We start from the raw sequence: 14,380 nt of genomic DNA, 5'->3' as shown, positions 1-14,380 counted from the left end.
CATTTAAATAGCCATATGTTTCCCAATAAAGCTCTCCTGGAGTTGGACTAGAAAGTCATTAAAGCACATTACAGCAATACACATGATAGGCCAGAAAACACGCTTGGCTGAACCTAAAAAAAGCATCCAGAAGCGCAGAAAGGAATATAGCCCCAGGCAACAGCACTCTTCCCAAAACCAAGACCAGACCCACCTTCATCTCAGCCTCCCATACTTGGGGTTCACATAGCAACAGGATTTCTGGGTGCCAAGACTTTGGAAAACACTTCAGATCCCAATGTTTCTCCTGAAAATAAAACTACAGCATGTGCATGCTTCCCTCTGTGCCACCCCCAGACACACGCCTGCCAAAAGTATCACTTCTGTCAGTCTCCCAGAGGATTTCCCCCTCCACACAGCCAGGCCAAGAAGGTGAAATAGCAGAGATGGAGCCGAGAGAACCAGAGCAGCAACACACAGATGTGCGCTGAAGCTGTCAGAAAGCTGAAACCAATACCGTGGAGACCACCGAAAGAAATGCCTGCGTTCCTAGGGCTGCTGCTCAGACATGGCCCTCAGCCTTTTCATGCACAAGGGTCTCTTAAAAGAGAAAGAGACAACCTGCACACTGAATCACAAACAGCTGTAACTACGCTTGAGGACTGGAGGAAGGAGGGAAGAAAATGCTCTTGAAAGAGCAACAGTATAAACCAGGAGGAGTGAAAACTGCTTTTAAAAATTCATATTGTTGGAAGTTTTTGCAAGCTGTCCTTGAACCATCATCATCTCATCACAGAAGGCAGGATGCTTGCAGACTAGTGCACTGCCTTCCTTTCATCTCATGTATCAGTGATGTCTATGGCCACCTCTGTGTCCCAGGTCTGACCCCGCTCCCATTGAAACAAGCAGGCATCTCCCCAAGAGCATGTCCCTGGAGCATCCCCTGCTAGCACCAAGGCCCCACCATGCTAGGAGAGATGTGGCCAAATCCCAGAACACCTCTTGCAACATTTGGGAGCTCAAGCCTGACCTAAGCTAAAACATCCCTCCGATTTTTAGAAACAACGTCACTGGGTTGACCTGGACTGGGGTTAACTCTGTCTCTGTGCAAATCCTCTGGTAGAGCAGAGGCAGGGCAGCTACAGAGTAGGTGATACAGCAGCGCTGTTTACATGCCCATCAGAAACATGGAGCCCTGGAGCACCGTGGGCCTGCTGTGACCTCCCATGAGCTTCTGGACACAAGGACTGCGTGAAGCCCATCCTGACCTGCCAGTCTTGGGGCTGAGACCTGCTGAAGAGCAAACAGGTTCATGACCCACCTGAGCAGAGACTCCAAAAGGTGAAGTTGAAACAGACCTCACTGTATTAAGTGATCCCATAACACAGTAGATATTTGGCCTCTCCAAACACCTGAAAACTTGGGCTCAGGACAGAACTGTTCCACCAGCTTCCCCTGGCTCTACTCATCAGCTCATTCAGTGAACTAGCCAAGTCCAGGACCAGTCTTAAGGAACACGGTTACATCAGACTAGCGATACTGCTGGTAGAGAGAAACAAGCAGGTCAGAGACTCTATCTCCTCCACAGCCTCCTCCCCAGCAGCCAAATCCAGCATCATTCATCAAGCACAAAATCCTGGCTTGACAGCTGTTCCATCCACTGTGTCCAGGAATAAAGCTCCCATGCAGCATCTGGAGAGTGCAATCCTTGGGCTCAACATGCACACAGCTCATATCCAGGCTCTGTTCAAGGATTCAATGAGCCACAATGAAAGTGACACAAGGCGATTCAAACATGCTGCTTGGGAAAAAGGGGGAAGAAAGGCAAGAGGGTTCTTCTGAATTCATTGTTCATGCCATGTCAAGAGTTTCCTCAGCTCAGCTTCAGTGCTTTTCAGTTTTTTGCTCTGATGTCCCTTCAAGCTCCCCTCTGACAGTGTCAGGTTGCCACTTGATGTGTAAATGACAGTTTTAAAATGCTATCTCACAGTAGTTATGAGCCAGATCAGCCTTCCGGAGAACTACAGAAGAAAGTTTGCTACACAGACTTGTATTTATAGTCCTTCTCCAAACAGGACACAGGCAGGCTCACGAACTACAGCATCTTCCACATCCTTTGTTAACCAAGGTAGAGCTTTCTTTGTGTTGCTGCACATAGTTCTAACCTTGTACATTGAAAATTTGAAGTATAATGGAACTAAATGTAGACATAAAAAATGGAAATGCTCAAAGCAATAAATTAAAAAATATTTACTTTAAATTTAAAAGGCGCAAAGCTCTTTCACTGACAAGGACCTCATTGCATATTCAGGGCAGGAAGCCTTGCAGATAAAGGGTAAAAGCCTGCAGCGACACATGCCAGGCTACAATTTTGCCTTATCTTTCTAAAGCCCATTTCAACCCCAAAGAGTCCCTTAAGTCTTTACAAGTTTGGAGTCCAACTCCTCGCATTTACACAGGTTAAGCCCCACCACTGTTACAACTAGCCCTACTTTAATCACGGGTTCAGTCTGTTTTTTACATAGGTAGGTACATCCACTGCTGGACCCTGAACCTGCTGTATAAACCACAGGCAGGATGCACTATGCTCATCTGTAGGTTTCTGCTATCTTGTAAGTCATCTCTGGCAAGTGTTCAGCAGCATTAAGCAATGCCCTGGACATCTGGGTTAAGAAATGAAGAACATCTTAATGAATTCAGGTTTCATGTGCCGTTTTAGCCAGAAGAATGCAGATGAGAGGGACTGTCAGCCATCATAGTTTCACTGTAATGAAGCTTTACATTAGCACATTAATAACCCTGCAGGGCTTATGGAGGATACTAGGTTGAATAAACCAACAGCCTACCTCCATCATGAGTAAGGGCAAACCATATACTGGGCTGCATTAGGAAGAATGAGGGTAGCAGCCCAAGGGAAGTTGCTGTCCCCCTCTACTCAGCTCTGGTGATGCAGCACCTGCACCACAGTGCACTGTTTTGGGCATCCCAGTTCAAGCAGGCGGTGAAAGATCTGGAGGGAGTCCAAGAGAGTGACCAAGATGAGGAGGTGCCTGGGGAACATGACTTGTTAGGAAAGCTTCAAAGGGGTGGGCTTGCTTAGTCTCAGAAGGAAGAGGCTAAGATATGATCTAATAACTGCCTACAGCTCCCTGAAGGACTGCTACAGAGATGATGAAATCAAACTCTTCTCAGTAGTGACAGACTATCACAAAGGATAAACGGCCCTTGGAGGTTCAGGTTGGACATAAGGAAAACCTTCTTCTCCCAGAGGGTGGTGCAGTCCCAGAGGGGTGGAAATCTCCATCCTTGGGGTTTCAAGACCTCATCTAGTGCTGGCAATAGTCCTGCTTTAAGGGGCTGGTTGAACCAGATGCCTCCAGAGGTGTCCTGCAACCAGCATTTCTTCAGCTGCTGTCGTGGGACAAGCAGAAGCAGCTCAGTGTAGTTGTCTGCATGTGACATGAGAAAGGAGAGCTCATGCGGACAGGCTTTGCAGGGCAGGACCCAGCTCAGCAGCTCATCACAAGAACATGACAGCAATTCTTTACCCCAGTGCCTCCAGGGAGCCCGTCAGCAGCTTGCTGTGCTGGGTGCTGTGCAGAGACAGCGTTTGCTCCAAAGAGCCCTTCCTCTGGGCTGAAAGAGGACACACCCTGCAAATAAAGAGTCATCAGGAGCGGAGAGGGAAGCAACAGGAACAACAAGCCTCAAAGAAATACTGTCCACAAAGACGGACCAGAAGTGACAGCCTCCGAGGCACAGCAAAGAGGGGGTTTCTAAGAGCCACTGCATCCAGTCAGCAACAGGCTCACAGCTCTGCTGGGACCAAAATGATGCTTTCATCTCTTTTGCACCCCATCTGGCTGGAAACTTTCCCCTAACAACTGTCATGTTTTAATGGAGCCCACACATCTGCGATGGGAAGGGAAAAGGGCCAGGCTCAGCCTGAATGTAGCCAGTGGAAATTGTTTCCTCCCTCTCTGGAACCAGCATGGCTGTAATTAAAACCTCGCCCCATGTTATCCTCCCCCCTCCCAGCCTTTCCACAGTATTTCAGGCTGTTTTTAAGAAATCCTGCTGTTTTCCTCAACCTCTGGTGTCAGCACATGGAGCAGGGGTCTAATTGGGGTTATGGCACACACAAAGCACTGGCCTATTTTCAACATTGAATGGCAGTGCTTGAATAGACAGACATAGCCCTGCTATTTTGCATCCAGAGAGCCTCTTTTGTGGCCATTACGCTCAACAAGAGGGCTTGCTTTTCCAGCGCTGTCAAATCCAGCAGGGTTTCCAACACCCTGTGCACACTGGGTTGCACGTCAGGAGAAGGGGCTTTGGACTGCAGGTGATGCGTGGAGCTTTTTAAGCCTAGGTGCCTCTTGCATACAGAGCAGACACACACACCACCTCCCATTCCTGCATGAGGATTTGAGAACCCAAAACTTTGCCACACCAGTGCTGCAACGACCATTCATAGCATTCCCAGGGCTTTAGTTTCTCTCTGCATGATTTAGTAGCCCTTCTCAACCCTGAATTAACAAGAACTTGCCTTTGCACTGGAGTGGGCTAGGAGAGTTCATATCCTTTACTGAAGGTATAAAGCGAAAGAGAAGTTCCAAGAGAGCCAAAAAAATACAGCTATTGTTGACTTGACCAGGAAGGAATATAATGTTGTCACTAAACTTTCAGGGAGGTTTGATCTGCATGCCAGGTGCTCCTTGTTGATTGCACGGCATCTGCAGTAAGAGTTTGCATTGACTTCAACCCTGTTGCTGAACCCGAGTGCCAGCCTTCAAACCAAGGATGCTACAGGAATGATAGGGATGGATTTGGAAAGAAATGTAGTATTTTCCTTATGTTCCTATTATAAATAGTAAGGGCAATAGTGGTGGGTTTCAGTCCTCCACAAGTGTGTGTCTGAGCAAAGAAAAACCACATGTTTGCAAGAGCGAGGGAAGGGAAAAAACATCCATCTGAACTGACTTAAAACTGAGCCCTGCTTACCTTCTTCCTCCTTGGCCAATAACCTAAAAATACATGCAAATAAACAGCTAAGTGCACCCCACTAAAACCTCACACAGATGCTTCCTCAGCAAGCAGAAACACTTGTACCCGAGATATGAGCTGTTACTGCCACTGCAGGAGCCCCCAAGTCCTGGACATCCCAGAAGGCTGTCGAGAGCATCCCAAAAACCACATGGTCCACTCCAAAGTCAACAGCATCCAGCAGGCCATAATGCACCTGTCTCCTCTCAGTTTATTTGACCGGTAGCCCCCTACAATGACATCTCCAAGCGCAATGTTAGCTTGATCGCTGAGCAAAGTGCCACCAACTTTGGCATGCCCAGAGTCAGCCAACCTTGTATTAGTCACTCCTGGAAGGAGACAGCTCACACCACTAAGTTACTAAACACTCTGCCTCGCACAACTTCAGCATCTAAAGCAGGCAGTTCATTTAAAGGATCAGCTACCCACTGTGTTTTAAAATACAGTTTACATATCATCTTTGACAGGAAGACGATGTCAAAGCGGTTTGGTTAGAACAGAGCCCAAAGTACTGTCAAAATGTTTTAGGATGTTGCTGAGGCAGTAAAAAGAAGGATGATTTCCAGCACTGGGGGAGCAGGGCCTGGCAACCCCCCAAACTGCCCAGCATATCCCAGTGGAAAGCTTGTTTTCAGCTCCTTTCAGCATTGCAAAATTTTCCACACCCATGTCAGCTTCAGGCTGAATTTTTTCTTTTATATTTTGTGGAAAGTTTCAGCCAAATTGCTCAGCCATTTCCGAAAACAGCCAACTATAGAAACAAAAAAAAAAAAAGAACAACAAAAAAAAGGCTTTTACATGATTTCAGTTCCACCTTTGTTTTCGCATGCTGTTTACCAGGGAGCACCTGCCCAGAGCTCCATTATGGCCAAGCAACAGAGATGCAAGGCCATATTACATCTATCAGTGCAGGCAGAAGAAGCTCTCATTAAGCCTCACTTTCCTTTTGCTATCATTAGTAAATGCATCAGAAGGACCCAAATGCATCCAACCTGCTTTGAAAGAGCTTTTTAGAGACATGTGAGAGCAGCCAAACTTGGTAAGACCTTGCCGCTCTGCCCGTCTTGCAGCAACGAGGATCTCTACTCACCAGTTGATTTCATTGTAGTCATTATGAACTTCCCACCAGAAATAAAACCAGACCAGCGTCAGGAAGAAGGAGGAGGTGAGGATTAGGAACCAGAGGCGCTCCCACTGCAGAGGGAAAGAAAACCAGTGTTAATGCTACCGCCTTTCAGGGTGGACTCCCCATCCAGGCCCACACCTCACCGAAGCGCAGGTGAGGTTGGCATGGATGAACTAGACACTTCCAAGGGCAGATTTCGCTCCAACGGGCATAAACCTCTAGCTTGGCTGCAACAAGCTTTTCAGGCAACATAGCCTCTAGGTCACATGTTATATTGGACCAAATGTTTGATATAACAGCACCAACGGCCTCAATTTAATTAGGTCAGATCTCAGTCTTTCCACAGATTTAGACAGATATCAAAAGCCTGTGCAGACATGGCCTAACACTCCGATTATTTTTGAGATGCGCGGAGACGAGGAACTGCCCTCAGCACAGCAGAGGTGTCAGCAATGACAGCTGAGCTCGCCTAGATGTTAAAAACAGCTCGTTTCTGCTAGCTGGGTGAAGATCACACCTCCTCTTCTCTCTCGAGACTCCTCGCCTCAGCTCAGCAAGGGATAGGAGGGGAAAAAAAACCACCTTTCCCAGTAGGAAATGGGGGATGCTCATCCTGTCTCCAGCCTGGCCCCACCTGGGTCATTTCCCACCCAGCAGCGTCTTGCATAGGGAAGTGTTTCTCCAGCTCTCAGGGCATATGGAGGCAAGGTAGCCTTTCTGGGTCTGGAGGTGTTTTTTTTCTTTGCTTGGGTTTTGTTTTGGGGGTATTTTTTTTCGAGGCAATAATTTAATTAGTTTCCATTCACATGCAGGAGATGCCACATGGCACCTTACGCTCCCATGGGTTCAGCCTGAATAACCAAGCCGTTATCAGATCTCAAGGACTCCACGCAGCGGGTTAGGGATGCTCAAAAGGGGAACTCGCAACAGTAGGTGCTGCTATATAGACATATAAACCCTTCCTCCTTCTCCCAGGGTGCTCAGATGCTGCAGAGCCAAAGCCCCCAGCTGCAACATTTGTTGGCCCCACACACATACACATATACAAGTCTTTTGCAAATTAAATGGCAGAAGGAAAGGCCACACCAGGCTTGGATCAAAGAGGTTTGCATTGACACTCGGTTTTGATGAATGTTTCATTGACAGTCAGTTTTGATGAATGTTTCAAATACCATCAAAAAAAGAAAGAAAAAAAAAAGAAAAGAAAAAAAGACCTAAAGCAGCTGTTCAGTGCCCTACTCCAATAGCATGGGTAAAATCCTAAATCACAATGACATCCACAGCAGAAACAATGTCGCAAGAAAGCTGTCTATAACCAACACCATTTCCATGTGTTTCTTGTTGTTTTTACTCTGCAGGCATTAAATAGTCCAGCAGGCACACATGCTTCCGCTTCAGATAGCATCCAGTTTTCTTGGAACAAAACACTAAGATAAATTAGTAATGGAAAATATTCAAATGAATCTTCTCTTCCCAGAACGAAGAAGGGATGAAAATTAAACAAAAAGAGACATACGAGTAACACTACTGCTATAATTTCTTTCCAAACCCTTGACACACCATTAATCTCTTTTGAAAATACCCTTTTCTCTAGTGAACTGTTGCATGGCTTTTCAATTACACAAAACAACGCAACCAGTACCAACACTATTTTGGTGATATATAAGAAGCACGACTACTCTCTGCCTTTCCTTTCCATCTTAAAGGCTGAAACTACTTACTTAACTATGCATTGACTATGTTTCATCATGAATCACCCCGGATACCAATCTTGTGATACAGCTCTTCCCTTTAAAGTCCAGGCCATAAACAGTGCCAAAAAAATCTACAATAAAAAGTTAGAATTATTTAATTCCTGCTGTGCCAAAAGTGATCTTTTCTGTTAGAAATTCCCAGTTCTTGGCCAGGAGTTACGGCTCAAGCTTTTCTTCAAGACAGCTCAAGTTTGTTATCCGGCTTCTATCAAATCTCAGTGGAGTCGGGTGCCTAATTCCCGCAAGCAGCTTTGTGGTGCAGATAAACGGCACAAGAGCCACGAGACGGACGTCTGTAGGGACTTTACTATGCAGCTACTGAGTATAATCAAAGCCATGTGCCCAAACTGCCTTGCTATGAGTTTACAGACTATTTTCTCCCCCCTTCACGCACACACCATGACAGCTGGCACGCTGGACACAGATCTGCAGCAAAGCCGCGTAGCAAGCAGCCAAAACTCACGCAGTTCGGTTCCCCAAGGGAAAGCGCAAAGGCTCGAGCCCTGTGCATCATCTCCGCTGAAATGGGTGTTTCAGCCCCCTCGTGTCACCTTCCCTTTTCTCAAAGGCAACCGTCAAAGTTGCCATGAGTCCACCACCATGGTGTGTACCCAAGCTAACCCCTTCCTCACAATCACATGTAAACCTATATATACACACACATGTACAGACACATGTATATAAGTACTTTTTTTCCTCCATTCACATGCAAGTAGCTTCGCTTGTGTCAATCCCTCAGGTTTGGACCCATCTCCTGATGATGTTCTTGCCAGATCTACTTGCCTGGCTGACTTTGGGAAAACCCAGTCAAACTCTTCATGGCATATTTTTGTGAGTTAAAGCACAGTCTGTTCTTCTGGAAGCCCATTCAGAACTATCACATCTCCCCAGCACCACTGATGCAATTCAGCAAGAGCTGAACCAAATTCTAATGTACAGGCACAATGTATTGGACTGAGTCTGGGTCCTGCACAACCTCCCTCCATCAGCCCCTTGGCAGGAGAGCATTACAGGCCCCTAGTTTGCAAGCTCTTGCAAACACTTTGCAGTTTTCACCCTACTGTAAAGCAACAGCTTTTAGCCTCAACTGCTAAAAATATCAGAGACTTGAGAATTCTGTCATTCTGATCAAACACAGCCACAAGTAGGTGGAGGAAACGGTACTTCACCTACAGAAACTCAAGAAAGCTTGAAAACGTTTGAAAAATGTCCATATTTTCAGCTCCACAAGACTTCATAAAACGGTCATCACTGACTTTTTGACAGTTCCTCTAGAAAGCCTTTTTTCCCCCTCCTTCCCTTTAGGCTTCTCCTTCTTTCCATTCATTTGCACTCTGGGACAAGACTGATGTGCTTGCTAGTTATCGATTGCTGAAAACTTCTGAAAGCTTCTGAAACGTGCTCTGCTCACCCAGCACTCAGCAGGGACTTCCAAAGAAACCTGACAAGGAACGTCTGCGTTAACACCTTCATTCCTATTAGGATGTGTTTTTTGGAAGTAGCTCACCCTTTTGCCCTGCTTATTGTGCTCTGGTTCACACTGCAGAATGTTTTTTGGTGAAGCTAAACCAGACGATGTGTTCCAGCAGTGAACCTAATGCACTTCAACCACCAACAGCCACTCAGTCAGCAGGACTGGACTAGAGCTAATCCTAAGTGACCGCACCACCATCACCACCTCCAACATGCTTGGAGGACATCAGAACCTCAGCACCAGCTATCTCCTTCCATAGACCTGCTCCTCTTGAGCCACGCTACTTGCTAAAACAGACGCAGCCAGGGTGTCTTGTTGAATGGCACAAAACAGTATTAGTCTCATTACACCAATATTTAATTTTAAAATAGAGTAATAAATGAAGAGTCACCCTTTTCCTCCAGCTAAGCACAGCTCTCTGGGAAGTCATTCTGGTGTATATAAAAATGGATGTCTTGGGCAGTCAATCTACAGCAATTTCCCCAATCCGAGCACCCCAGAAGAAATTTGCGATGACCCATTATGTCCTGCATATCCAAATAGCCTCCCTGTGACTCGCATGGCTCCCACCACACACTGGTCAATGCTATTAACAGCTAAACACAAAACGCTGGACAGAGGGTCAACACAGGAAACACAGAAGCAGAAGAGACCACTCCGACAATTAACATGGAGGCGCTTTGCCAAGTTTCCTAAGTGACCAACACAACACATCTTGGATAAACCCTCTTAGGTGGAGATGAATTTATTGGCCATGCAGGCATTAGTCCTCACAAAACTCATTTTGCCACAGGGCAAAGCAAGAGAGAAGAAATAACTTAGAAGGATTTGCTGAAAGAACAAGATGATGCTCAAGCTGCAAGTGGAAGCTTGACTCCTAGGTCCTTCCTTTAGCCACACAACCACCTTCCTTCTTCTTGGCTCCTGCCCAGAGAAGCCATGTACCATGTGCTCAATTAATTAAAAAAATAAAAAAAAATAAAGGAAAAAAAAGCAGCCAATTGGTACATGGACTAAGCCGCTGCAAAGCACTCCCACCAAGATCGCCAAAGCCTAAAGAAGGGTGGAGAGTCTCATTTAAAGTAAGAGAGTAAGAGAAGTGCCTTTGAAGTGAGAATATTAAAAAGGTCAGGCATAGGCTTAAATTTCTGAACTTCTGTAGAAGCACTTTCAAAAACCTGCCTTACACATACCGCTGTGCTTGTGATCTCAGGTCTATCATGGAGCCATTTCAAGCAACGGGGATACGATTTCTTATGCCAAGAGTATCTACAGGCCTAATCAGAAGAACCCCAAAAGGAAACAAGTGGAGACTGAGATACGTTACAAAGTGGCTGTTACACTTTTAGTTTGTTCATGATTTTTAATGACAGAATTCTTAAAAAAAAAAAAGTGTCAGGTGTTTCATGCTCATTCTCTGTTATTTTTGTGCATCCCCAACCTGCACCCCATGTCAGTTGGAAACATTATTACTTCCAAAGTGAGGGAACACGGCAAAAAAACAAATCGAAAGGAATTGCCGCAGGAAAGGCCAGGTCGTGATTCAACTGTGAAGCTGACTTGTGCGTTTTACCTGCTCCTGTGCTTCAAGTATTACTCTAACTTGTTAAAAACAATCCTGAACATCATATCAAAGAGCACAGACTAGATTTTTCCACTTCTGGGATTACTTTCGGATAAACAAAGTATGCATCACACTTCCGCTGCAAACCCCCGAAGCATACCAAAGTCACAGCATTATTTGTCACCCAGCACCAGCAGAGCAGGAGAGCAGACAGGCTCAGGAAGATTATTTTATTTTCTGTAGATCTGTGGGAGATATGATGTTCATATGCACATTTCTCAAGCACACACCCTCCTACCTGCTCCTCCCACAAGTACTATTTCAATTTAGTCAGTCCTGTTATATTAGGAGAGATGAAATTTCTTACCCATTTCTACACTTCAGCTGATTACACATATGCTGGAAGACATCTCTTTGCTTAGCATGGTATCTTTTTTAAAGCAAAGAAACTTGTTGACCAACAAGTCCTTTAAAAAAAAAAAAAAAAAAAAGAGTTTCTTTGAAGGCAGTAACCTGTCTATCACTAGAAAGGGATCATCTGCCAGAACTAGTGACGCACAGAGTTAATGCACGTGTGTCTGCCACAGCTATTCGCTGCTGAATTACGGGATGAACACAACTCAGTGTTGTGCTGTTCTAGAGAGGACTGAACAGTGCCCATTTGATAATTACTTAACGAACCCTTTTCAAATTGGTCACTACCTTGCCAAAAATCAGCGCAGCACGATATCAGGAACTGAACAGGATGAGATTTAGACTCCCAACAGAGAAGGGACATGTAAGATCCTAAAAACAAGATTCCATAGGGTGAAGCTTAGTTGATAGGGAGTGGATATCATTGCAATTACATGCGTCCCTCTCCTCCTTAGGCTTAAATATCTTCTAATTAAGCTGGATCCATCAGAAAGTACACCCAAACCCATATCTTGGGCATGCAAGCAAAATAGTGAGGTACAACTGGTTGTGAGAACACACTAGACTGCTTATTTACTATATCGTGCTGGTACTTGTACTGCAATGAGGTTATCCCCCTCAGATACACCTCTGCGTCACTTGTAAAGCAATCCCACAGCCCACCAGAAATGCCGTGCAGTGCTCGAACGTGAGCTAAGCTGCTCCCCTCACCCTTCCTGTGCACGCGGCTCGAGGAGGAGGTTGTGTTGCCGGAACAGATGGTACACCGTCGGCTCGAGGTCTGCTATGCTAAAGCCCAGAAGAAGCTGAGGCGAGAGCCAACTGATTTGCTGGCAGCTTACGGATGAGGCAGAGCATAAGCATTTTGCTTCACTGAAGTTGCTGGAGTCACCCCGGTTGACACTGGTCCTTAGATGTCCTCCTCCACCTATCAGCTGCTCTCGTTGCCAGAGACCTCTCTCAGCCCACCCCATGCAAGCAGCCAGTCTGGCAACCTTAAAACGTGCCTACGTCTCTCGGTGTTGGGATAAAAGCGCAGAGCCCCTGTAAAGCAAACCCACGGTCTCCAGCATCCTCTGTGGCATCCGGAGGCAATGCAGAGTTTCAAAATGAACTGGAAAGAGAGAAGCCAGCTTTGAACTATGAGTGGGTAAGAGGAAATGCCAGCATTGGACGGATGAAGATCCCCACTTCTCTGCAGATAGCTCATCACAAACAACTGTTCAGCAGGTAATCAGCATGGGAGAAGTCAGGTCCCTTTCAGCTTGTGCATCCCTAGAAGTTTGCCAGTGAAGGAAGCTGAATGCCACTTGGGAGCTTGTCCTGATTTATACCAGTATAACCAACTAAGTGTGGCAGCTAGCGGGCCCAGACAAGTATTTTGTACAGCTCTTCTTGGGACCCGCACCCAACTGCATGGATTGCACAGCTCCTCGCATCAAACTCTGTGGTGATAGATCCCCAAACCTCTCCTGAAGCAGCTGGAACCAGAGTGAGCAAAATTTCACCTACAGAGCCTTAAAAATAGTGTTGAGGTTGTCGGTGCATGGAGGTTGAGAGGATGATGGCAAAGCAGGGTTTTTTTCTAATTAAAAGATATGTTCTTTAAAAGATTAAAGGTCAGAAAGGGCAAGTTCACAGCTTTAAAACAAGACACCACTGAGACCCATCAGAAGAAACTAAACTTCCTCCATTAAACAGTATGTTAAGTCAGAAAAGTGTGCCAAGCTGGGGTACCATAATTTTCTTTTTCGCAATGCTTCATACAAACCCTTCACAGAGAGTGTAAGGGGGCTTAAAACACCACAAGAAAAAGTCTGCATATCCAAATCAAGTGAGCTGGCTCTCCAGACACCTTGGTCTTCTAACAAAATTCAATAGAACAAAAAGACAGTTCTTCAAAAGAGACGTTTAAACAGCAAAACATGAAAGAAAAAAAAAAGCTATCAATTCCCTTGAGACTTAAAACCCCCTCACACTTGAAGTCCTCAAATTCAGAAAGATCACTAACATTTACAAAGAAAACCCTTCACCGCAGACCTCGCTGTAGGGACCCAACCTTCATTAGAAGAGGAAGGACAGGAAAGATGGATAGCATTCGCTACCAACCAGAAAGACAGCACGACGGCGGGGAGGCCGAAGGGCAGCGAAGGATCACACAAGCCCACTGAAATCAATAGAAAAACCTTCACCTCGCTTCCCCGCGCTCTGGCTTTGAACCAAAATCTTTTATTGCTAGATTCATTATTTCAGGAAAGTGGATAAATTGAGTTTCCTTCCAATTTCGCATTCCTCTCTGCTGTTAATTTATATTTCACGCCGCACCAGGAAATCACTCGTCATTAAATACTATTGGCAGAGCTGGCAGAGGGGATGCCTGCCCTGACTCATTGCTACCCAGAGCAGAACCAAGGGTTATTCTGCCAAAACTGCTCAGAGATCCCCTTCCTCCTGTTAAGAACACATTTTTCACGTTTCCTCTTAAAACAGTTGGCTTTCTGAAACCGAAAAGTGAGTGCTTTATGGTGCCACATTTGGAAAGAAAGTCAGTGCAAATCAGAGCTGTAAAAGCCACCTGACTCACCTCTCTGCATTAACGCTAAGTTATAATAAACATCGTGCAGAGTAACCCATCTTAACAGCTAGTTAGAGCAGAATATTATTTTTCCATTTCGCCTGCTGATAGGATCTGTGTTCTGGTCAGAGGTTTCTGTGAACACGTACATTAAGCCTGTTTCTAATAAATATAACCAGCTGCTGTGAAATGTAGAAGGAAGTCGGTCCACACAAAAAATATATATATATATGTATAGCAAGTGTATTTATTCATAGCTACTCCTGGACAAGAATTAATATCTTTGCATACACAAGGCTGTAAGCAAAATGTCACTACAAAAGAGGGCAAAAAGAATCAGCATTTGGTGTGCAAACACACATGGAGAGAAAAAGCCCTTTACTGAGTTATTGCAGGTATTCTTAAGCTTTGAAACATCACTGTTCTTAAAAACTTGCTCAAAATCACA

General features: G+C 45.4%; 1 protein-coding gene across 3 annotated transcripts in view; it reads right to left on the bottom strand.

Annotated features, from left to right (window-relative positions):
* GDPD5 (glycerophosphodiester phosphodiesterase domain containing 5) overlaps positions 1-14,380 on the bottom strand; it is a 179,079-nt gene that overhangs the window by 48,883 nt on the left and 115,816 nt on the right. For all 3 annotated transcript variants that reach the window (XM_067309589.1, XM_067309712.1, XM_067309652.1), the window contains exon 3: positions 6,116-6,219. In XM_067309589.1, the coding sequence (XP_067165690.1) occupies positions 6,116-6,219 (104 nt within the window). The remainder of the gene's footprint in view (positions 1-6,115; positions 6,220-14,380) is intronic.

The sequence above is a fragment of the Apteryx mantelli genome, chromosome 1, assembly GCF_036417845.1.
Source record: "Apteryx mantelli isolate bAptMan1 chromosome 1, bAptMan1.hap1, whole genome shotgun sequence".
Taxonomy (NCBI): domain Eukaryota; kingdom Metazoa; phylum Chordata; class Aves; order Apterygiformes; family Apterygidae; genus Apteryx; species Apteryx mantelli.
This window is presented reverse-complemented; position numbering and strand designations above follow the sequence as displayed.